This window comes from Argentina silus, assembly GCF_951799395.1.
Source record: "Argentina silus genome assembly, chromosome: 4".
NCBI lineage: Eukaryota > Metazoa > Chordata > Actinopteri > Argentiniformes > Argentinidae > Argentina > Argentina silus.
Window position 1 is genome coordinate 4,058,968 of NC_139658.1, and position 25,493 is coordinate 4,084,460.

At 42.1% G+C, this 25,493-nt stretch overlaps 1 protein-coding gene across 2 annotated transcripts in view; it reads left to right on the plus strand.

The window, feature by feature from the left end:
- The window catches only part of fhit (fragile histidine triad diadenosine triphosphatase), a 158,740-nt gene that overhangs the window by 90,291 nt on the left and 42,956 nt on the right, over positions 1-25,493 (plus strand). For both annotated transcript variants that reach the window (XM_083667766.1, XM_083667767.1), the window contains 2 exons: positions 20,149-20,294; positions 21,900-21,929. In XM_083667766.1, coding sequence (XP_083523892.1) covers positions 20,149-20,294; positions 21,900-21,929 — 176 coding nt within the window. The remainder of the gene's footprint in view (positions 1-20,148; positions 20,295-21,899; positions 21,930-25,493) is intronic.

A 25,493-nucleotide genomic window follows, 5' to 3' on the forward strand; every position in this document is an offset into this window, starting at 1 on the left:
TTTGAGGTTGTTTGTCAATGTTGACTACTTCTTGAACTTTTAATGAAAATGCGTGTCGCAATTTGGTTGATTGACAGGTGGTTGGGGTTGGTTGTAGCTTTGCTGGGAAGATTAAGGTTGTGTTATTTGTCTATTTGCACGTAGCAGCAGGCCTCTGTTTGTCTTGTTGACCACACAATAAGCCACAGAGAGTAATGGGGCCTCGCTAAATTAGTCAGGTTGATTAACTCTCCAATATACATCTTGTCCTCACAAATTGTGTGTTCCCTTTCGGCTAATAGAGTCTCTAAAGGCTTATGTGGATGTAGCTGGCGGTGAGTGTGGTCTGTGTCCACAGAGCTGCTGGCTGCTACAGAGGGAAAGGTCTATACTTAGGATGCCAGATCTGAAATGTGCTTAATGGTTCGGAAGGCAAACTCATTGTCCGCTCCAAAAATGATGATTGGAGGGTTTCTGCCTCGGCTTTAGGGACAGAGAGGGGCCCTAGTGGACGGAGAGAGATGGAAAGGATGCTAGTGACTACTTATGTGTTGATCCATACACATCTTTGACATGTGTGGAACCTTAGCAAGACTTGCCTTTCCAAATTGGAGTGTCTGTGTGTGATGAAAATATATTATGCTTAGAAATTAACATGAGGTGTATTTGGCAATGCTAGATGTCTGTTACTAGTATACTATTGTTTCTCATGCTCGTGGTTAGGCAGTCATATAACTGACAATAGCCGCTAACTGATAACTGATAACTCTACGTCGTAAAGGTAAGATACAGTTCTGTGCTACCCTCAGAGTCGTGTTTTATACATATGGACATGAAAGAGCATTATATGATTGTCTACACAAGCGAATGTCAACCATGTTTCATGGTCAGCGATGGGAATACGGCACACAAATAATTGCTCTATTTCTGTCCCTGTGAAAGCCTATTACATGGCGGAATACCAGATTTTGTGAAGAGGATGCACATTATCAGGTCTGAAATTGCTGGAGTAATTGGGTCTTAATTTGATTTAATTACAGAGTTCATTAGGAAACGTGAATTAAGGCTTGTTTAGCTCAGAGGCTAGTCAATTCGACCACCACTAGTTTCCCTTGTGCTCTCCCTACGAGAAATCAGTTGTTTTTCTTCTGTCTACTTCTGATAAAGAACCTTTTAATAAAGGATACATCTATCCATGCTACTCCTCTCTCCATCTACCTCCATGGGAACCCAACCTTGAAATGTAGATTTATTCCAGTTGTGACACCTCAAGGTATGAAAACTCACAGCGTAACATGAATTCTAATTAAGTATTAATATCTGTCCCTGCCTCAGGGCTACGTGCAGAAGCCTTCACTGAAAATCATTAAAGCGTCAGCAGGACGGGGAGCAAAGCGGCCCTCTCATCCTGCTTCCGTGGTTGGAGGCCCACCTCTTCAGATCCTGTGTTTAAAGGCCTGCTGTGGCTTCCCAAAACACAGCCCAGCGGGTTGTGGGTCGGTAGAGGACTCTGGCTCTATACCTTCCCTGCCCATCTCTCCACCTCCTACCGCCCAGGCACCAGATGAAGGGTGTCAGGGTGTTATTTAACAGCAGGGGCTCCAGGGTGGATGCTGTTGGCTAGAGCCCGGGGCTCCGTCTGTGCCCAGCAACATATGGGCTCTCTCAGGCATGGGCGGCAGGGATAGTGCCTTGGTCTGGTTCCCTTGTGCTTGGGCTTGGGTCTGAGGAGTAGAGACAGAGAGAGTGCCCAGCGAGAGGCAGACGGGAGGCCAGCTGAGCCCGGGCTTCTCATTCCCCCCTCAGGGGACTGCAGAACCAGTTGAAAAGCCTGGCCTCCCAGGCCCAAGGTTGGTGGAGAGGAGAGGAAAAGCACTTCAGACAGCAGTGTGTGTGTGTGTGTGTGTGTGTGTGTTTGAATTCAGACATGTAAATCCAGGTGGTATTTGTGGCAGTCCAGTTTATACAGAGAGGCATTAACAGGTGACAGGTCCTCAGCATATCTATGTTTAAATAGTGATATAATTATTAGTATAATAGTGTAACACAGCATTTTGTAGTTATATATTTCTAACAACAGCCTTTGCTTATCCTGGGAAACATAGGTTTAAATCAAGTATTGATTTCAATAACAAAAAAACGATCTACTTTATTGATCATCAATGAAGAAAAACCTTCAGAAACATCCCTGTTGCGCCAAACATGAATTTCAGTCTTTTTCTTTTATGAAAAGAGGAGAACATTTCTCTCTCAAGGCTGTGGAGAGAAAAATATTCTTCTAACAATAAGATTTTATGAAAAATCTTGGAGTGGAGTTGTATTATAACCTGAGGCTAAGCGAGTCTTTATTTCCTCACTGCACAATATACATCAGAGACAGTCGAGTCGGTCATAAGTTTATTGGAACATTTATAAAGAAAAATATCAAAACAAGAACAGCAAAAAAAACTATTTGGTGACAACACAAAAAAGCAATTTTGCCACAGTGCAGACTAAAAAATAGATGTAGACAAGCCTCCACATATGCCACCCACTTAAATGTGTTATTTTGTTCTAGGGGGAAGAGAAATACTACTGAAAAAACATAGACCTATACTGTATGAAAGTGTCATATGTTATGTCAGCTACATTACATTACTACATTATTATTTTCATCGTAACTGTTTGTTCTTTGATGTTGTTTGTGTTATATTAACTTAAATGGCATTTTCCTCTCTCTTTCTATCTTCCTCTCTTTTCCCCCTTTCACTGTCTTTGTATCTGTAAAATGATGGTTATTTTACAGCCCTGATATAGATAGTTGAGGGAGTGCAGTGAAAGTTGAAATTTTGAGACGGCCTTATCCTGACACCCCTATAGATCGTTGACGACTAGTCGCCATGACTTAAGACCAAAACAAACCAAAAGCAGGTCTGGAACCGCAGAGATATCGCAACAAACTAAAAGCAGGCCCAGAACATATCAGTCTGGTGTTTGTCCAAAAAGTGATGTCATTTCCATCCAACTTTTCATCTGTTTCTCTCTTGACTTCTTTGTTTACTTCTGGAAGTTGGAAGTCAACTGGTAACTGTGGCTGGGCTTCCGCAAATGCTGTTTAAATTTGGGGGCAGCAGTTAGGGTCGTTAAGGCGCATACACGCCTGTGCTTTTGAAATCATTATCTAGCTGAAATATGGATTGCTTTCCTGAGGCCCCAGGACCCCTGAGGATTGGTGTCCCAAACAGATGTGGGTGACAGTGATCCCGAGGCCGGCACCGCTCCGCCAAAGCTTTATTAATATTGTTTAACCACGAGGGAATATAACACGCCCCAGAACCCGAGAGAACCACCAGGGACCTTTTCTCTTTTTTGATAGTTGGCTGAATGCTTTGATCAGTGTTGCGTTCCCTTGCGGATTTGCCCTTTACCTCAGAGCAAAAACAAAACCCTGTCCCACTCTGAAAGAAGTTGCCATTCATGTTGATGAAACTCTATAGAGGAAAGAGAGAGACATTTAGCCTTGTGGATTTGTTGGCACTTAACGCTTCTTCATTTCAACTATTACGTCTACAACTTATGTGGACAGACCATGACATTATATCGTCATTATACAGTCATACGTGTCTTGACATGAATCACCACCATTTCAAATTTCTCACTACAATTGTAATGTAAGGAGCAGAGCCTTTTCATTAGAAACATATGTCTCTGATGTACTCTTATCCCCTGTCAAGAGTAATCCCGTGTGTTAGCGTATTGTATGTTAAAGTCAGTATTTGCATAAAGATACTGAGATGTATTTTTAGCCCTTTCATATCATAGGATGTGGTAAACATTGGCCTCATATCAATAATACAGTGAGTATGGGAGTCTGGGGTACCAAAAAAACATCTTATGTTAGTGCAGTGCAGACAAATCTCAGTGGTTTTTAAAGTTGAATCAATCTAAATGCACTCACTTTATGTCCTCTCATGTGGGACCCACCATAGTAGAGATTTACCCATGCTGGCATGGGGGAAATAGTTGCAGGAAAAATAAAAAGTCAGTAGAGTCAATATTAAGATGATGGCTTAAAAAGACATAAACAAAATACAGAAGGCACATTTACTGCAAGTTACTTCTAAAGGACATAAACTGGATATCACATTTCAAAAGATTAGCATTGTTTGAAGAAATTATAGATGTATGTCGTATTACAGTCTGGTGTATAATTCTACAATTTAGGGACAGAGTAAGTGAAGATTGTATTTATACCTTAAAAAAAGGGAATTAGTTTTGCAAATTAAGCTTTGCAAAAATGGTCAATAACATTCAAATGAGATGAAGGATAAAACGTAAAATAACTGCCACTGAAATGGACAAGTAATCATACTTCTTCGACATTACAACTTCTACAACACTTGATTCCTCTAACACAACAGTGCACTTCAAGACCAAAAATCACCTCAGCTAAATGTCACAGAAACAGTAATATGAATAGATATCCTCTGCAGCTTATGAAACCTGGCCAGAAAGACTCATCTTTCATACTGAAAGAGATTTATTTGGTTTCACCTCAGCGTTTTCCTACACATTCCATCTTTCATCCATCCTTCATCTTCGCGCGACACCAGATGGAGCAAAAACAAAACACGGGGAGCCATTTTGTCATCCCTCACAACTGCCACCCCAGAACAAACGCCAGCCGTGCCCCCGCTTGTCTGTTGTCATCAAACAGGAAACACACACACAGGCGACTAGTTCTCCAGTAATGTTCGGCAGGGTTAGAAAACAATAACACCTTAAAGGCTGGTGTTGCCTTGTTGATAACATTTCTCTGGAACAAATAGCATCTGACAGTGTCAAGTACAGTAACACCCTAAAGCTTGCCTTTAGGGTCGACATGCCAAACAAGGCCTCTGGATCTGACTACACACAATACCATCTCATCATCTGTCTGCCTGCTCTTGTCATACAGCTACTGCTGATCATATTCTGCAAAACAATTATGTTGTTTTAATACAACACATTCCCTCAGAGAAATCAGAGCTATAATCGTCTGACCCTCTCTTTGTGAGTAGTACGTCTGATACAGAGCTCATATTCAGAACATTCCAGGCTGAATGATAGACACCGAGGTTTGACCTAGTCAGCAAGATGTGAGCGCAAGGCTGTCTGGGAAGTTCTGTGTTCTCAGGAAAACTGACAGATAGGGCTTAATGCTTTGACAAGTCTCTGTCTCAGAGGTCCCCGGCTTTCCGACTGCTATAACCCTGTGATCCGCAAAAGCAGTCGATGGTCCCTCTGACAGTCCCTATCCTCCCATCTCACTGGATAGACGGAGGAGAGAGATGGAAGATCCAACCAGAGTGGCTTCTCCTCATCTTAAAGCTGCTGCTTGGAAGCATTAACCACAGATATTGATTTACTCCCTTCCCCCACCCCCTCATCCTCCTCAGTTAATCATATCAGATTTTAAGGTTGGTTCAGCATTGGCAGAATTGATCGCCTGAGACAAAACTGTCAATTCCTGTCCAAGGGGTTATTTTTGAGACTGAATGGTTGTATGTGGAGCCCTTGAATTTAAATTGACCTGACAGAATAAATGTATTTTTGAGAATGCATCAAGAGGGAATTGGAAAAAACGGATTGGTGCCGGCATCGTTTGTAGTCTGTTACCAGTGATGGACCACTTTAATGTAGTTTTTCATTATTCCGTTCAGTTGGCTGCTTTCTATGAAAATCCACTTTGTAAATTAGGCTTGTATATGTCTCTGTTTTTCACTTTATATGGATGTTCCACTCTAATAACATCATATAGTTGTCTATCGCTAGTAGTAATACTTCGGTAATGTAAAATGTGTCCATTTTAGTTTCTATATAAAATGTTCTGTTTTGTTTTAAGCGTACTCAATACATCAGACTTATTCCCTGTGAAATGTACAAGTAGATCTCTCGCGCTAATCCGTCCATTAGGTTGCCTCGGGTTAGGGTAATTTGGGAACACAAGAAATATCACCGTAGTTAGGGACGCAGATTTGTTGACAATTCTGGAACGCATAGTCTAATATGATTGGCATGGCAACCCAGTAAACAAATCCCTACCTGGCTGGCTTATAGAAGTTAGCTAGCCAGTTCGGTTTTTGAGGAGTGTAGCAGCATAAGGTTGACAAAAACAACCATGGATGATTCATTATTGTCAGAATCCTTCCATTGGTGTAGCAACATTTTAATTATTGAAAAACAGATTTTTAAAAAGTTACAATATCCTAAAGAGTTTGTATGTCGTATGTATACATTTTGCAAGTGAAAGTAACGAGCTAGCCATGCTGATATTGTGGATATTGGAATGGCTGGAATGCTTCTCTGCCGTTGATTTGATCAACCATTGTATAAAATAAAATAACTCTGCCGTTGTGAAACATGTCCCCCTCTTTTCCTAAATGGCTGTTTTTAACATAATATCGTATACAATTTCAAAATCACATAGAAAAAAATCTGGAAGCATTCATGACTACCACACACAAGTCACGACCTGAGGCACGATTAACACCTGCCCCAAAAAGAGCCTCAATGTAGCTTTACCCTCATCATGGTGAAACTGATCTTACAGGTATGAATGGATTACACATTTCAACCAAAATGGCTATTAGCAACATAGAGAGAAAAACAATAACAGTTATTTGCGTGATCAATGCGCGATTACATGTAAATAGAAGCCACCGTGCACCCAGCGTCCGAAGAAGAGGTATGTACCCTTCATCACACCCGTATGTCGAAAAGCAGGCTTATTGTTTTATGCAAGCCACAACATAGTTTTTCGCTGTCTATTTAGACCTTGTTTTCAATCGGCATCATTTTGATATCTCCTCCCATGTGTGTATGTAGGCTAAGGTACTGTATGTGTGTCTGTGCATTGAAAGTGGACAGTCAATGCATAATGCTGTAGATAGTGGATGAGAGCCAAACAATTTGCTCTCCTGTGTGTCTGTGTGTGTGTCTGACGTCTTAATGAAATAACAGTTCCTGCGCTCAGTGTTGTTTGAAACTTTACAGTTATAAAACGACTGCAAAGGCAGAAATGGACAACTTCACATAAATTTCCTTGGCATGGAAGTTGATAGCAAAAATGAAACCATGAAAAAAGCAGCACGAGAGCTTTCCGCAGCACAAGGAGAGCGGGTGATGAAGAGTGAAGCAACCCTCAATCTGTAATGCGCTGCACATTTGGCTGTGGGTTGAAATATGTCTGTTGATATATTATATTCAATATGTACCTCTTTAAAATACAAAATCTGGTATTCTAATGATTCTGATGTACTGACTAAACGCAACCAGTGCATTATGTTTGGGATTGATCTTATTCAATTATTACACTGTTACACTAACGTCAACAAATGGACGTCTCTGGATCTCACTCTGGGTACTTTGGTATTAATGATGGCCCAGGGTTTCTAGTGTTAAACCGACATTATCTCAACCAAAATGTGTCCGGCCCGCCCAATATTCAAATCCTGGCACCGCTACTGCTTCAGAGACTTCATGGACTGTCTATGACAGATGCTTTTCCAGCACTGATTGTGTTTGTGAGTACTGCAATCAGTAGTTAGCTTGTTGGCTAACATGCCTAGTGTTAGCCTGAGACTGAGACTTTGTTGATTATCCCGTTTGTGGGTTTCTTGAAAAGTTTGTCCGGTTATGTGCACCCACAGTTCTTGGACCCCAACATAGTGGTAACAAGCGCTTGTTAGGGACTGGTTAAATATTCTACCTTAAAGGATTCATTGTGCAGGGATTAACTGCTTAAAGTGTTTACATGTGTACTACTGTTTAAAGTGTTTGAAGGTGTATTAACAGTTTAAAAGTGCACAAAACTACACACAAGTTCCACATTCTACTATTACCCTCTGAATTGCATGTTAGTAAACCAGTCAATTTGTTAAACATACTGTAAACCTGTCTTCTCTATTAGGGCAAGCCTACACCATTTTCTTTTTGGATGAGCACAGTATGTTTAAGTGCATTCGTGGCACACTGATATTTCTGAGTGGAAAAGTGTTTTGAGCTAGTGGAGGCACCATGCTACAAAGGAGTCAGCCTAATTCACCACCTGATGCTGAAAACCCATGTTACTCACACTCCTGATAATTCAGTCACACATATCTAGTCAAACTCAGTCTGAAAGGGGTTACATACTTTTCAACTGTCATGGTGTCCTTACTGTCACCCGTTCTGAAGAAACAAGGCCATGCATACAGTAGCTTCTCTTCCTTACTACTGACATATGGGAAACATCCTCTGTAAGAGATTTCTCCAAGTCTTAGGATAATAGTGTAACTATATCTGAGAGCATCATTAAAGCCCTTAGAACCCCTACTCTGGCTGCTCAAAGCCCACCATGATCCAGCACAGATAGGGATTTAGAGGAGAGAGTTGTATTTGTTATCCAGGATGAGTCCTGAGGCTTTTCTCATCCTTTATGCATTCTCTCTATCTTGACGTAGTCCTAAGAGTGCAGATGTCACTGGATATCTCCTTGGCTTTTTTCTTTTTGTAGGAGATCGCTCAGGGCAGCTTAGGACTTTCTAATCCTACCTAACACTTAAGTGGTACATGCAGAGGCAAGCATTGACCAAGACACTGGGTATTGAATGAGCGAGGTTCTAGTTATTGACAGGACAGAGGGGGAAAATGCTATTTTTAACGATGAAAGCCTGCCACGGTAGCGTGAGAAATCGTACCGACTCAGTCAGCCACATGTTGCTATTGCCATGCAATATACCCTCTACTACAGATCAAAACTATTGAGCTTCCATTTAATAATCTTCTGTCCCAGGTTGAAAATGTATCCATTGTCTCGTCACCTCTGCACAAATAGGGATTTGCTTATTGCATTTTTGAATATGACTAGCATATGACAGATCGCCCCATGCATGTGATGGCTGTATACAGTACTGTAAACTATCTATGTCTCAGATTATTCACTGTCTGGAGACTGTTATTGAACACCTGCAGTATATCTATCATGAATTAAAGGTGCTCATGTCAGTTTTATAGAGTGAATATGAAGTTGCACAGATGTAATTTCAAGCCCTGCATCTCGCCTAATATGATTATTTATCCCTCAGTTTCAGTGTGTTTCAGGCCGTGTGATATTCCCATCGTAAATCACCAGAGGGGCGCAGCGCTTAATTAATTCACTCGCCCAAGAGGGGGCTGTGTATTTGCAAAGGGGTTATAATGGTATGCCTGGCTGCCCTTGTGTTTAGGTAAAGGTTCTATCCATACCATCTATCACATATATAGCCACTGGCACAGAGGAGCTAAACAGCTATCGCACAGCTAAGAGGCCGTATTGTGAGTTTAGGTGTGTCGTTTAGGGTTGATTGATCGTTTGATAGACAATTCGATTTTTCTTTTATGTTTACTGGACGACATCGCCAGCAGGATATTGCATAATTTTGTGGCGGTGGTTATTGTGAAGGTACACACAGTAAATATAAAAATAACGCGTCCACATATATTATGGTTTATTGATGAGTTTAGATTTTTGGATTTTTTGGATTTAGACTTAGTATAGTCAGATTTTGTCTTGGTGTATTTTAATGTAATGAAAATGAAATGTCAGATTGCTTATTTTTTGGTAATCATGTTTTCTATGTCGGCTTATTTTCCAACTGAAGGTTTGATTCCTTGTCCAGTCTGATGGACCAGAGAGAGAAGGAGGCCTGCAAACCTTCCAGTATGGAGAGAAAGAGATACATTATGTCAGGTTCTTGCCAGTGGCTCTTTTCCTTAGAACAATCGATGTTGTGGAGACTAGACTCATGCACTGCAGTTCTTCAATACAGTACCTGTCAGATTTCTCGACAGAAAATATTGAAATAAAATTCAGAGGTTTTTCGCTTCTCTTTCCCTTCCTTGTTTTTGTGTTGCTGGGAATGATGTATGTTTTAGACTGGGATGTTGAAATGAGCAGACATGTTGTGCCAAAGGCGGACTCAGACTAGCACAACAAGGCTTTGTTCTTCTGAAAAGAACATGATGGGGAGCACTTATTCCTCTCCCATTCTTCCTGTGCTGCCTGTCATTGTTGACTAGTGGGCGAGCTGTGTGAGTCTACTCAGTAGACAGCGGTAGCCTGTACACCCAATTTCTACCTACTCATTGGCAGGCACCTCTCTCTCTACTGGTGTTGTTGCACTACTCGCTCTCCCAGCCAATGCTCCATCTTACAAAGACAATAGTTGTGATATGCTCTCGTAAAGTGTATTGTTTGCTCAGACTAAATAGTGTTGTGGCATCCCCATTTGAACTATCAGTTCCTATGTGAACTATCAGCTCACTATGCAGTGCACATAAAGGGAAACCGTCAGCTTCTATCCACCACATGCACACCCCATCTCAACTCTCCTTTAGAGATCTCTGGGGCTCGTTACTGTATGTATCACACCATTTACTAACCCCCTCATCCAACACTGTGGCAGACCAACACTCGCTGATACAGTAACGGTCCACCACTACAATTCTTTTAAGGAATGACCGTCTACAAACAAAACTACCAGAGACGCCTCGCCACCCTGTCCACAACCGCTTATCCAATCAGTCAACACAGAGACAAATAATACACTCACATACACAAATAATACCTTCCCCTGTCTCTCTCCCCTATAACCATGTTTTGAGCAGGGGGGTGATGATGGAAAGACCAGTGCAGATGTCCATCGTAACTATTGGAAGACAGAGGGGCCTCGTACCTGGCTGAGAATTAATGGTACCACTCATAAAATCCCAAAATAATACAAAATGTTTTTGGTACATTATATCAACAAACAACTCAACTCTTGCAATAGGCTGCCTCATATATCTAAGCCCTCTAACAGTCATGTCCTAACACTTATTGTTTATGACAATCATCTCATTGACACAGCTGCAGCTACAGTGACTGCTCAAACGTAGTCCACTTTTGGAGTATCCTCCAGACTCCCCCTTCTGTGGTGCAGTTGATTCTCACTATAGTATCTGACCGTTCTGATTAAATCAAGTAGCAGCTTTTGAAGGGGGGTGTGGGAGGTGGGGGGTTGTAAGGGGCATCTTGTTTGGGTACAATATCCCAGGGTGGTCTCGCTATGGGTTCCGGATCTCCTGGGTTCTCCTGCAGAGTCTGGCTGGTCTCCCAGATCAGCGGAAATGGGCTGAGAGGGCGCAGGCAGGCTGACAGGCAGGCAGGGTCACTGTTCCAGAGCTTTCTGTGACCTCCGACCTCTGTCTGTTGTCATCCCCCATTAGACAGACAGTTTCCCTAAGCCATGTTATATATGAGAGTCACCCAGCTCCATTGTTCCACTCCGCAAATTCATCTTGCTATTCTATTCCCTTCCCCTGGCAACAGAATGCCCACCACCTACCTCCCCTCCACCCGCCACCTCGCCCCCCTCCTCCTCTGCCGCCCCTCGCTTCATTTCACATGATTCCGCTTTTAATTAGATGTTTTTGTTTTTAATTACTATTTGTGTAAATGCCTATCTGCTTCAAGGGGTGAAGAATACATTGCAGCAGGCAGTGATTGGGGGTGGGAGTGGGGGGTTGGTATGTTGAGAAACAGCTCTTGTCTCTCTTTTGAAAACAACACTGCAAGTGTCAGGGCAATATCGCACACATGAGATTGAGTTTTGAGTTGATTCTATTAAGTGTTGAAATAAATATGATTTCTTTGCAGTATCAGTCAGCTGAAAGGCTCATATTAAAAGCTTAAATATTTGATGAAAGTAACTCATACGCTTTGATTAGAGGAATTTTGGCTTTTATAAAAGCCAATTCCACAGCGCAGCTGTGTTTTCAATAAAGGGCCACCACACATAGTAATTAAACCCACAGTACAATTTGGGTCCTCACACTCAAAGCTTCATATTCAGAGACACGGCAGAGAACAACAATAAAGAAAGCTGTGTTTAGTTTCTGAGAAACACCTCTATCCTTTCTCCATTCTCCCCATTTCTCTCTCTCTCTCTCTCTCTCTCTCTCTCTCTCTCTCTATGCTCCTGTACAGAGCCAAGTCCTTGAATTCATCCTCTTCAGAGATGAATCCCTTTGTCAGCAGTTGTGTGTCACTTCTCCAGAGGTGATGGGGTGATTGGGGGCGTTTTGCAGCAGCTGTAATCAAGAAGACAGACCCAATTGATGCCGTGCTGATGGATCTCTTTGTTTTGGAAGCCCTAGATTCTGAGCTGAGTTATAGGGCACTTTGATTCATTGTAAGCCTACTGTGTTCATCACAGGCGTGTGTGTGTGTGTGTGTGTGTGTGTGTGTGTGTGTGTGTGTGTGTGTGTGTCTGTGTCTGTGTGTGCATGCGTGTGTATGTGTGTGTGTGTGTGTGTACAAAAATACCAAAATGTGAACATCTGGGGCCTACAGAGTACTGGAAAGGCCTACGCTGAGTCTAACTCTTGTTTATGGCAAAACAAAATGATCAACTTTTTATCACAACCCAACCCTTTTCTCAGTCACAAATTTGTACACCGGTACGTTCCTCAAAGTCAATCCTTGCTCCAGAATGCTGCCATGGACATTGTCATGGGCTAAGGATCATCCGTTATACTCATTGCCACCCCTTGCTGCTCCTGCTTGTTCTTTTCTCTAGAGACATGTCCCATCATGGTTGTTTGAGGCAGCGAATTGACATTCTGGCCCTGCTCCCCCACAGCCATAACTGAAATCTGATCCCCCTCAGCCCCAAACCAATTGCAGGGTCACAGTCTGGGTGCAAATCTCTAATTGTTACATTAGATGTCATTACGCTAGCTGCCATTTTAATTTATCCAGTCTGTGTAAAAAATGTGCCCGGATCATCTCCCTGGTTCTAATAATGGATTTGTGATCCAATTGTGCGTTGCTATTATTTATTTATCTCTGCCCACCCTAATCTGGCTACTCAATTTTCCCACCGCAGTCCGGGGTGTCGGGGGGTCGAAGGGGGTTGATTCTCATGAACCCAGGCAATGAGAATCAACCCCCTTCTCACCGTAGGAAATGATAACGTTTGTGGGGGCAGATGTTTTCCCTCAAAGAAATGATTGCATTTGCAATGTAAAACCAATCTCCGATGCCTTGTTCTTATTACATGCACCGCAACCTCGGGAGTGAATCAGATGAAAGCAGTCAAATAACTGTTATGACAGATAATAATGGGATCTGAATGGAGGTTTCTCGTCTGGGTAGCCCATCCCACCGCCCACCACCATAGCCCTCCATCTGGGGGGACAGTAGAGAGAACGTGGCCGTGCTTGTCCTTGAGAGATTGAGATTGGATTGGCTCGGGCAGGGACACACGGAGCTTCCCCTTTGCTGGAGGACTGTTCAGAGTGCAAAATGAAGCGCCTGGTGAATAGATGAGTTGAGAGATGAGGTTGGCATTGAGTGAAAACATGTGGTGTGTTGGCGAGCTGTGGAAAGGTTTAGTGTATTGGCACAGTGAAAAGGCACCATGCTATTGCAGTGAATCAATGAGCAGGTGGACAACTGAATTTCAGGCTCATGTTCTATTTTCTATAAGCCCACAGCCAACTCAAGGTTACGGCAAATCACTTTTCAACCCCACAAAGTCAACAGTTGTGTTTGGTTTGTACTACGGATGCACCAATTGATCAGCCAGCAATCGGTAACAGCCTATATTTTTAAAATGTATGATTATTCAGACCGATTCATTTTATTATTATTTGATTCATAATAAATTGTAATGTTTGTATCTGGTTAGAAGACAAACTGGACTCCATACTGAACTTTATACACAATGTTCTTTATTCACCAGGCACCTCCTTACCATTCTTCAACCCCAAAAAAGTGCTTCCTTATTTCCTTCACTGTGTGTGCCCCATAATTCCATGAGCCCTTAAATGTGTACATCATTGTTTTGATCATTCTTTTTTATTGAAATAAATAATGAAATCAATCACTTTGTAGTTGTATGATTGAACTTGTGTTAATTGAAAAGCATAATCTAAAGCAAAATATGTATTTTATTTATGTCAGGGTACAAATAGATAAATACACTACAAATTATCTGTATCTGCTGATTGTGTTATGAGTAATTGGTATCGGTCAATATGTTCATATCTGTGCATCCCTACTGCAGTTTGTACTGGACAAAGTGACATGCAAACATGTAATGCATTAGCTTGCAGTTAAAATACACAGTAAAGACATCCAGTAAAAGTTTAGATTCGCAGATCAAATACAGTGCGTGTTGTCAGTAAAAATCTGACTTCATTCTGTAGCAAATCTTTGAGAGAGATGGTAAACAGAATGAGAATGATGGTGGTGCTGTGTTGGTGGTGGTGATGACAGTAATGGTGATGATGATGCCAGTGATGATCATGAGAACTGTATGAGTCACATTGAGCTCCAATCTTAGGATCCACACACTAGTCTAACACATCTTTGCAATGTAATGTGCATGGGCTGTACTGCTTGTTGAGCCTCTAAGCTAATACTGTATACTGTAACATGAAAAGGGTCATAGGGTTCAGTATGTAATCTTGTTTTGGTTTTCCTTTCGCTGACAGAGCCCTAGATTAAGAGGTGCCACAATTCCCTCTGTGAAGCCCACTCTTTTCCCCAGGCACAGAGCTAAAAGTAGGATGTACAGGCAATTACTTGATCTTCTTCTGTTCAATAGGAAAACATTCAAGTAGGCGACAAAATGTTTCCCCCTATCTATTGTTTCTCATTTGTAAAAATGTTTTCGCTACTGCTTTGAATTGTTGGTACAGTACTGTAATTCCCAAGCTGACCATTTTTTTATTTGGAAGTTGGTGTTGATTTGTATTTGTGTGTGTGTGTGTGTGCGTGCGTGCGTGCGTGCGTGCGTGCGTGCGTGCGTGCGTGAGGATATCACCCAAGAGTCACAACAAAGCAATATCTCTTTAGCACATATTTCCGCTCAGTTAACAGGAGAGCTGAATACCTATTTAGATTAGAGTACAATCAGTGGAGGTTTAAACAGCTCACCATATTGTTTTAGTGTGGATCAGGATTGGACTTCCAATACACAGATAACACAATACCTACTGTGACAGAAGAAAGGCTAATACATTTGTTTTGGGTACATTATGCATACCTACCTAATGGTACCCATCCTAAAGCAAACAAGGTATGTTTGCCAACTCCATACTCTTAGCCCCAGCCGCCCCTAATCTTTCATCCTCGGTGGCTGCACAGAAGCATGGAGGAAGAACGATATCAGTTAATGTGATATCTGATTTCATTCCAGTGTGGCGCACATGAAAAAAGGGGGTAGCAAACTGATCATTTGTGCTGCTGTTTCTGACTCCGGAGATGAATAGCGCACAGACGCGGCCATTGTGCCGTGAAACGCAAGGATGTAATCATCCTCTCCAAACGCAACAGGATGCTGTTTCATGTTGGGGGATTGGACTTGGACGTCTCTTTTATTTCCACCGCCGCTGGAATTTGATGAATCTTTTTTCCACATCAATGAATTTTTGTTTGTGTTTGATTTTTGGTATCTCTCACACATGAAATCAATATAAGACAACTCTGAATTCAAATGATCCACTTCCTCTAATTAAAATATATTTGTTGTTACTGATTGCCATGTCTTGCCATTGCCATTTTATGTCTTTTATGGAGTCTCAGCTCCATCTTTGTCATGATATCTGCCCAGCGGTTATAGACAATTTAATAATAATAATAATAATAATAATAATAACTTTATTTATATAGCACCTTTCATACAGACTATGCAGCTCAAAGTGCTTTGCAGTTCAGCACAACCATATCACAGTAATACATAGAACAACTTTAATAAAAATGAAAAAACAATCAAATAATCAACTAAATAAAAAGAGTAGGAAAATAAAAATATTAGTAATTGTATGCCAGGTTCAAAAGATATGTTTTCAGCTGTCATTTAAACATGTCTCCTGAGGTCACCTCTCTAATACCTTTTGGCAGGGAGTTCCATACTTTTGGCGCGTAATGGATGAAGGCGGCTTCCCCAATTTTCTTTTTGGGGAACCTTCGGTACGTTTAAAAGACCTGCCTCAGAGGACCTGAGGACCGTGAGGGGACATAGGACACCAAGGACTCTAAGATGTATGGGGGTGCTAAGCCATTAAGAGCCTCAAAACCAAGTAAAATAATTTTAAAATCAACTCTAAAAGACACAGGGAGTCAGTGCAGTGCAGCCAGGACAGGGGTGAAATGCTCTCTCTTCCTTGTTTTCGTCTAGAGTCTTGCTGCAGTGTTCTGAACCGGCTGTAGCTTCACAATTTTCTTAATTTAAATAATTGTTGATTACAGGAATACAGGAACCAAGAAATGGTTGGTTTCAGGGCACCCCTGGTGTGGTTTCAGTGTACCCCTGGTGTGGTTTCAGTGTACCCCTGGTGTGGTTTCAGTGTATCCCTGGTGTGGTTTCAGGGCACCCCTGGTGTAGTTTCGGTGTACCCCTGGTGTGGTTTCAGTGTACCCCTGGTGTGGTTTCAGTGTACCCCTGGTGTGGTTTCAGGGCACCCCTGGTGTGGTTTCAGTGTACCCCTGGTGTGGTTTCAGTGTAGCTCTGGTGTGGTTTCAGTGTAGCTCTGGTGTGGTTTCAGTGTAGCTCTGGTGTGGTTTCAGTGTACCCCTGGTGTGGTTTCAGTGTACCCCTGGTGTGGTTTCAGTGTACCCCTGGTGTAGTTTCGGTGTACCCCTGGTGTGGTTTCAGTGTACCCCTGGTGTGGTTTCAGTGTACCCCTGGTGTGGTTTCAGGGCACCCCTGGTGTGGTTTCAGTGTACCCCTGGTGTGGTTTCAGTGTAGCTCTGGTGTGGTTTCAGTGTAGCTCTGGTGTGGTTTCAGTGTAGCTCTGGTGTGGTTTCAGTGTACCCCTGGTGTGGTTTCAGTGTACCCCTGGTGTGGTTTCAGTGTACCCCTGGTGTGGTTTCAGTGTACCCCTGGTGTGGTTTCAGTGTACCCCTGGTGTAGTTTCAGTGTACCCCTGGTGTGGTTTCAGTGTACCCCTGGTGTGGTTTCAGTGTACCCCTGGTGTGGTTTCAGTGTACCCCTGGTGTGGTTTCAGTGTACCCCTGGTGTGGTTTCAGTGTACCCCTGGTGTGGTTTCAGTGTACCCCTGGTGTAGTTTCAGTGTAGCTCTGGTGTGGTTTCTTAGGTTGTTTACTACGTTTGGGCAACAAGCATCAAAACAGCTGTTATTGTGGATCCTGTATCTTGCTTGTTTTGGTTTCTCTGTAAATACAAACATCTCTCATACCTCTTGACCCCCTATAGATAAAGGGTTGCTTTTTCTTTCCTCTTTATGATTTTGAGAGGATCACTCCCTCGAATGTTTTGGCCAGAGAGTTGAGCTGTTTCTTTTCTTAGGTACTCTCCTTGATTGTGGGTTCAGTTTTTCTAAGAACTGTTTTTCTGAAGCAGTGTTCTCAAAAACACTGTTATTGATCCAATGACCCGTAACAGAGGGAAACATGTTCTTCAGCCTTTGGACATTTGCTCTCAAAGTCTTTCCACCTGTCATCAAAACATGTCTGGCTATTGGAGCCCAGCTTGATTACTTTTCAGCGTGCAATTGTAGTGAAATGTGGATTTTGAGACTTCCTGTGAAATATGTTTTATGACCTTTATGACTCAACTGAAATTGATCATTTTTGTTCCCTAAAAAAATAATATAGAAAAGACAGAAAACCTCACACTTTGGTTGTGAGTGGCAGTGGGTTACGATGTGGCACTTTTCCTTCTTTAACTTTCTTCAGACTGTCTTGGAAATGGCCTTGCAGGCAAAGGATTGACAGTAACATTCTTTCAATTCACTTGTCTTTGTTTCACATGTAATGATGATCTGTATTTCAGTGTAGTAGCATGTTTATAATAGCCTATCTATTTTTTTTATCTCCTACTGCCTCTCTCTGTCTTTCATTTCTCTATTTCTTTTCTTCTCTATTTATTTGCTGTTTTCAACAGCATTCTGTCTGATTACCACATAATTCGCCCCCTCTCTCTCGATTGGTCTGCACTCTCTATCCATTGTTGTTGCTACAGTTTATTGTTGAAGGTTTCTGTTGCTTCTTGGCGAAGTTGATGACAAATGAGTTGACATTGCTTGTTTATCTTTCACACAAGCTCTCAACATTGCCCACCATCTTTCAGGAGGAACCTAGAATGAAGTGGTGTTTCTCGATCAATTTCCCCAGTGATTATTATTACCAAATTAAAATGTATACTTTGTGTGGCTAGATGGAAGAAAATAATAATTGGCAAACATTTTTTTTTTAAGTGCACCATAACAGCAGTGTGAAAGTACTAAATTGTTCACAGTACTACAGTGATTTAAAGTGTTGTAGTTCTTATGGTTATATAAATATGTATATTTATATAAACTCTCCCAAATCGTCAAAGGCAGCAATAGGATGGGCAACATCCTGGACAAATGCTATCTCTACAAGACAAAATTAAAGAGATCCAGCAGTACCTGCAAACCCCTCCACTTGGAGGACGAGCCAACATTTGTAAAGGATCTGAACCCGTTCTACAAAATATTTGATACCCACAATCACACAAATTACTGCATTGCAGTCATACAGATTGTCCTTACCTCTGATGTGGAAAGGAAATCCTTGTTACCACAGAGAAGGCCTCAAGGCCAGACAATGTGAGCCCACTCCTTCTCAAGACCTTTGCTCAGGATCTTGGCCCAGTCTGGCAACCCATCTTCCAGTCATCCCTCGACTTACACATAATACCACAAGGCCTGGAAAACATCTCACAACAGTACAACAGTGTCATGGTACAGGCAAAAGCCAGGATGACTGGACGTCTGCTGAAAACTGCCTCAAAAAGAATCAGCAAGCCAAACAAAACCTTCCTGGATAGCTAGAGCTCAAACATGCCGAGGACTCCTTCCATGTGCCCCTTCCTCAGAGTTTGTGCTTCTGCCATCCAGGAAGACCTACATACTCCCCTGTGGAAACTGGTCAGGCAACAACACTCATTTGTACCACACACACTGACCCCAATGAACAAATAAGGAGCACATTAGAGATAAGAGTCTCGCTTAGCCATTCCTTTAAATTGCATTGTTCTCACGTCTCCTTTGGAGTTCTGCATAATTTTAGATTAGCCAATCTGGCTTGGATTGCACCTGGACAGAGCGATGGGAGAATGTGCTTGCAATTTCATTGGATGTTACATTTCAAGAACCCTCCCCCAAATGCTGTAGATCATTGCTTTTTGTTATATGCTTCATCTTGACTCTTTTTTTCTGACCGGGTAAGACTATTTTGCAGGTAGTTGTTGCTTGATGCTAGCTTGCAACATTGAAGGCAATGGAAAACCTGAAGGAAAAACTGAATTATGTTTTGCCAGAAGTGTGCTCTATACACATAATCTAGTTGATGAAGGCATTAGGTGTTAGATTGGTTTGATGTGTGGCGAGGCGTCACTCATTTCAAACAGGTTTCCACCCCTTTGTAGTTACTTTCTGCAATGGATTTCACCAGGCTTTTTGAACTAGGAAAGCCTGGTCTCAACAAGGTTAGGGGCATGGGGATGGACCCACTCATTCAGGAATGTGCAATAGTGAAATGTGGAATCATGGACATTGAAAGTTAGGGTTGTGCATTAACATCATGTGCAATGCTCAGGGACCTGGACAATCAGGGGATGTGCTATATTGAGTATATGAGGGAGGAGGGGTTACCGTTATGTTATGATGAAGGGAGGGGTAAAGTCCTCCAGCTGTCATTTATGACTTGTTCTTTAGTTTCACAGCCTTTTAGAAGAACAAATCACTTGAGGAGAGTGCTACAAACTACAATTGCACATCTATAAGCCACCATTTCATTTTAAATTAACCTTGGAGACTACACTAAAGAAAAATACAAAACCCCCTAGTGAGCAGTGTCCATTGCATTTATTAGATTTGGCTCCAGGCAATGCAAACAAATACACAATTTCAAAATATTTTCATTTCATATTTCAAAAACATTCTCAAGGCCCACCAATTGTCTGACACCAATTTACAAAAGTAAAACTGAACAGTAATATTGCATTCTGAGTCCCTCCCTATATTTCTCCATCACAATCCACATTGTCGATGCACATTGTCTATGTAGATACTGTAGGGTTTATTTTATAACCTCTCTATGCTTTCCTTCCACTACTCATCCACTACTTCCTTAACAAGTGTGTCTCTCAGACGTGTTGGTTTGTCCGCTACGGCCTGTCGAGCGTTTTCGGGACCTGCGTCCAGACGAGGTGGCAGACCTTTTCAGCACCACCCAGAGAGTTGGCGACCTCGTAGAAAAGCACTTCCTGGCCACCTCGCTCACCATTTCCATACAGGTACGACACACACAAACACACACGCACGCACACACATTCACGCACAGACACACATGTGTTTTGCTAAAATATCTGCTCCAATCTGGGTCTATAACACTTCATAGAAACAACACCTACAAAGGCTAGCGTTTCAAAACAATTTACTGTAGTTATTTCTCTGTTGCCATGGAAATGTTTATGCATCAGAAAATTCCAAACCCCTAAAGTTATGAATGTTAATGTGACTGCATGTAGAAATGTAAAGACTGAAAGTCTTTTTTTTCTTTGTTCATTTCTGGACCATATCAGATATAAGAGAGTTTTTTTTTATTTTTATAATCCAGCTCTAATTTGAATAATTCTTTCACAGTCCTTGGTGGGCCATATTTCCTTGAATACCCCATGTCTATTAGAGATAGGAGGGTGCGAGTAAATTAGTAAAGGAGTAAGTAAACAAGTGAATAGAGGCCTGAATCAGTGTGAATGAGCGTTGAGAAAGTGTCTTCAGAAGTTGGAGGAGGGTTACACATACATACAAGAAAGTTAAAGCATAAAACTCTGATATTGCCTAGATCTGCATTCGAACAAAACCCACCATTACACAAGACAGTTAGCATAGAAAGCTAACAAAAGATCCCCACCTGCTGGAACAATAAAAGAACAGGTAGTCCCTCCCCTCCCAGGCCCTGACAACCAAGCAGACTATCATTTGACTGGCTCCTCTATTCTGCATAACCTCTGATATAAATGCTAATGTCCAAATAACACCTACCTCCTGCCAGAGAAAATAATTTCACATATTTGAAGAAAAAAATTGAAATAGGCAATAATCTCTACCTGGATATCATTTTCTTTGACAGGTCTAAAGAAAACGTGATGATGGGAGATTAGTTGTGACAGCTCCTGGGATAGTGCTGAGGCTGAGGTGGTGTATGAAAGCATCCCTCTCCACGGGGGGGGGTAGTGTGTTCTCTGCAGCACGCCACTCGACTTGACAAACAAAATCAGACAAAATCAAGTTCATAAGAGATGTTTCTTATGATTCTAGACTCCCATAAACAACCTTACACTGGAGATGTTTCATGTTCTCACTCTTAGATCTGACATTCATATCAATCTTGAAAACTGATATTGTCGCTAGTCCTTTTTTTGCCATTCAGATGTTTTTGTGTGTGCGTGTGTGTACAGTATATGAAGTTTCACATTATACTCAATTAAGCATTTTTGTTTTCACCTTATGTACGTTTTCACATTATATACTTATATATATGTTGTTTGAATTCCAGATTCTACCTTTAAAGAAAAACACATTTTGCAGTCTATAATGTACTATGGATTCTGTAGCTATACAATGCAGTCATTATGAATATGTGCAATGTTGTTAATTGCACAGTATCTGTCATCCAGTCAGAGTTAAGAGTATGTTTTCCCCACAGAAAAACATGAACCTAACTAAATGAGGACAAAAAAAGACAAAAGAAACAAACTAAAAACTTTTTGAGATTCATGCGGGGAAGGAGGGGGGAGGCGCAGTGATTCATCTGAAATTAAAATCCTGCTGAATTATTAACAGAGATATTCCTGAATTCCCAACTGTTCCTAATTATCTCGTTCTGCTCCCACCAGGATGGCCCCGAAGCCGGACAAACCGTGAAGGTGAGAACTTAATAATGCACTCCCGTTAAATTTATCATGAGGCCTCTTCAACGGTTATATGGTATTAAATAATCATTGCATTTCATTTGCAGGTCCCAAACTCTTGGCACCCGTAAATTATTCAGTGAGCCTATTTTTGAGCCTATTTTAGTGACGACTAGCGCTCTGAGGGGGGTGGAGGTGGGTGGTGGGTGGGACTTGGGCGGGATGGGGTGCGCGGGGGGGGGGGGGGGGGGGGGGGTAATCCCACACTTGCCTCAAGCCTTTTACTGTATCTTAGACCTGACTTTGACACAATGTCTTCCTTCGCCTTTGTGTCTTTAGTGAGTATGTTTTACTCAGAGATACATTTTACTATGATTTCATTTCAATCAATTTGGTGGTAGACTGTCTTATTATGATAAAGACTATTTTACTAGCTTGATCTCCCTATCAAATTGTAGAATTTAATTAAATGTTATATAATACTGTATAGCTATGATAAATGATTAGCTCAGTTTATCATGTATGAATCTCTCTCTCTCTCTAGCTGTAAAGTAGGGACTCTATATCACCTGCTTTGTTTTCATGTAGGAATTACTTAATTGTAGAGTGACGCATGATTAGCATTCTATGTATTTGTTCTCAAAACTACCAGAAGAAAACATGTAAAAAAATGTTTTTTCTCGCCAACATTTCCATGGTTGTATACTGTACCCCTTTCATGATCCATTGCTGTCAGAGGTCTCAAATGTTTGTGGATTTATGCCACTTGCAAAATTCAAGATGAAGAGTTACATAGAGGCCCTATAGGATCTACTCCGAAATAAGTCATTTTAATTGTCATGCTTGATCTATGGTAGGTATTTGATGCAAGCACCCGCACAGCTACTCTGTATAGAGCATCAGAGTCCCCATTAATTCCCCAGAGGGAACAAGGGGTACCTGCAGTGACAGCCCCCTAGCTGGGGTCACACAAACAGGCACCCTGCCCCACAGAGGGGTTAGTGAGTCTGCCTGGCCCGAAGGTTTGGCTGACCTGCCCGTGAGAGTTCGGCAACAAATTATTATTTTGCAGAAACTTGTTTGCAGAAGCTCCTCTCACCAATGGTCTGTGCACCTTTGGTGTGCATACATTCTCAACCCTAAATACTATATATAATACCTCTTCTTAGAGTATGCCATCTTAGCACTATTTCTAATTAATTATTTAAAAAAACAGACCTCAAGCTCTATCCAAACTCCCAATCCAGCCAGATAGCTCACTTAAACCAGGCTGCTAAACTCCAACAGATTGATGTGGGCTTCCCTTATTGGCAGAGCATAATCAGCCTTATGAGGAGACAGTTTGAGTGTAAAGGCATGGTTGTTGCTTATTCTGTTCTTTATAGACATGCCCACAATTGTTCTCCTTTTCTCTGCACTGGCTTTGAATGGAAGAATAGCAAACCTCTGGTCTCTGGATGAATATTTTAGAAATTCCACAGTGAATATGTGTCTCATTGCCTGTTTACAATAGGATGCTGTATAGTTTGATGTAGTGAAGGTTTGAGGAGTGTCAATTTCATAATTTCCTTTAGAAATTGGAAAACTCCTATAGAACTGGTAATCATAATGGGCATGAATGGAAGCATACTAGACCTGCCTGTAAATGCTCAACCCTAATTACCACAAGCCTCTTCTGAGAGTATGCCATCTTGGCCTTATCTCTGGTATCTTCTTTTAAAAAACAGACCTCTAGCTCTATCTGAACTCCCAATCCAGCCATAGAGCTATTATGCATGGTCTTAAAATGGGAGACAAAAAAAACAATCATTCACTTGTACCTGTTTGCTACAATGTGATGACAAATGTTGTCATGATGGCAAACTGGTGGACTGATGTGGAACCACTTTCATCCTACTGTACTCCTGACTTGGAATATCTGATGCCTCTGGAATTCTCATCTGTTATTATTGTACTGTGGTCTACATCCCTCCCCAAGCAAACAATAAGACCACTCAAAGAACGGTATGCAACAGTGAACAGGCAGGAATCGGGTCATCCCAAAGCCGACTTCATTATAGCGGGGGATTTTAATCAAGCCAGCTTGAAGAAAGTTCTACCGAGGTACAACCAACATATTTCCTGTCACACGTGTGGGGACAACACACTGGATCATCTCTACTCCACATTCAAAGATGGCTACAAAGCCCTTCCTCACCCCCCATTCGGTAAATCTGACCACACCTCCATTCTGTTGTTACCAGCTTGCAAACAGAGACTTAAGCAAATGTCACCAGTGACCATTCATCACTGGAGTGCCCAATTGGATTCTGCTCCAGGACTGTTTTGATTCCACAGACTGAGATATGTTCAAGGACAATAACATCAATGTATACACAAACACAGTCACCGGCTTCATTAGCAAATGCTTCGGCGACTGCGTTCCCATTGTTACTGTTCGGACATTCTCTAACCAAAAGAGTTGGGTTAATGGTGACATTCGTGCTCTGCTAAAAGCACAGACCAACACATTTAACTCTGGTGATTCAGACGAGTACAAGAAATCCAGATGCAAACTGTGCAAGGCTATTAAGATCGCAAAAAGGAATTACAGAGGCAAGGTCGAATATAGTACCAGGGCGCTGATGAGAGAGGTATGTGGCGCGGACTTCAGACGATTGCAGACTACAAACAGAAATCTGACAGCTTGTGTAATGATGCTGTACTACCTGACGAGCTTCATACCTTCTATGCTCGGTTCAACGGCACCAACACTGAGCCGCCCATCAAGGCTCTCGCTGCTCACAAGATTTGTGTGTTAGCAATCAATGCGGCTGACGTGAGGAAGGCTTTTAAGCGCGTCAACACCCGCAGCCAGACCAGACAACATCTCAGGCTGTGTTCTCAGAGCATGCGCTGACCAGCAGTCAGATGTCTTCATGAACATATTCAATTTATCCCTGTCGCAGTCTGTTATCCCCACATGTTGCAAAACAATCACTATCATCCCAGTCCCTAAGAAGAACAAGGTAATCTGCCTCACTGACTCCCGCCCTGTTGCATGATGAAGTGCTTCGAGTCACTCGTCAAGTCATCATTACCTGCCACTCTGGACCCTCTTCAGTTTGCATACTGCCCCAATAGATCCACAGATGACGCCTCTTGCCTATACCCTGTATACTGACCTATCCCGTCTGGACAAGAGGGACACCTACGTGAGAATGCTGTTCATTGACTACAGCTCAGCATTCAACACCATTGTCCCCTCCAAGCTTGTCTCTAAGCTCAGGGACCTGGGTCTCAACACCTCACTATGTAATTGGATGCTGGACTTTCTGATGGCTAGACCCCAGGTGATGAAGGTAGGCAGCAACCACTCAACCACTCTTGACTCTCAACACAGGAGCGTGCTCAGCCCCCTACTGAACTTCCTGTTCACCCACGACTGTGGCCCCGCACAGCTCTAACTCCATCATCAAGTTTGCTGATGACACCACTATGGTTAGCTTAAAAGTAAAAACGACGAGTCAGCCTACAGGGATGAGGTAAGAGTCCTGGCGGACTGGTGCCAAGACAACCTCTCTCTGAACATCAGTAAAA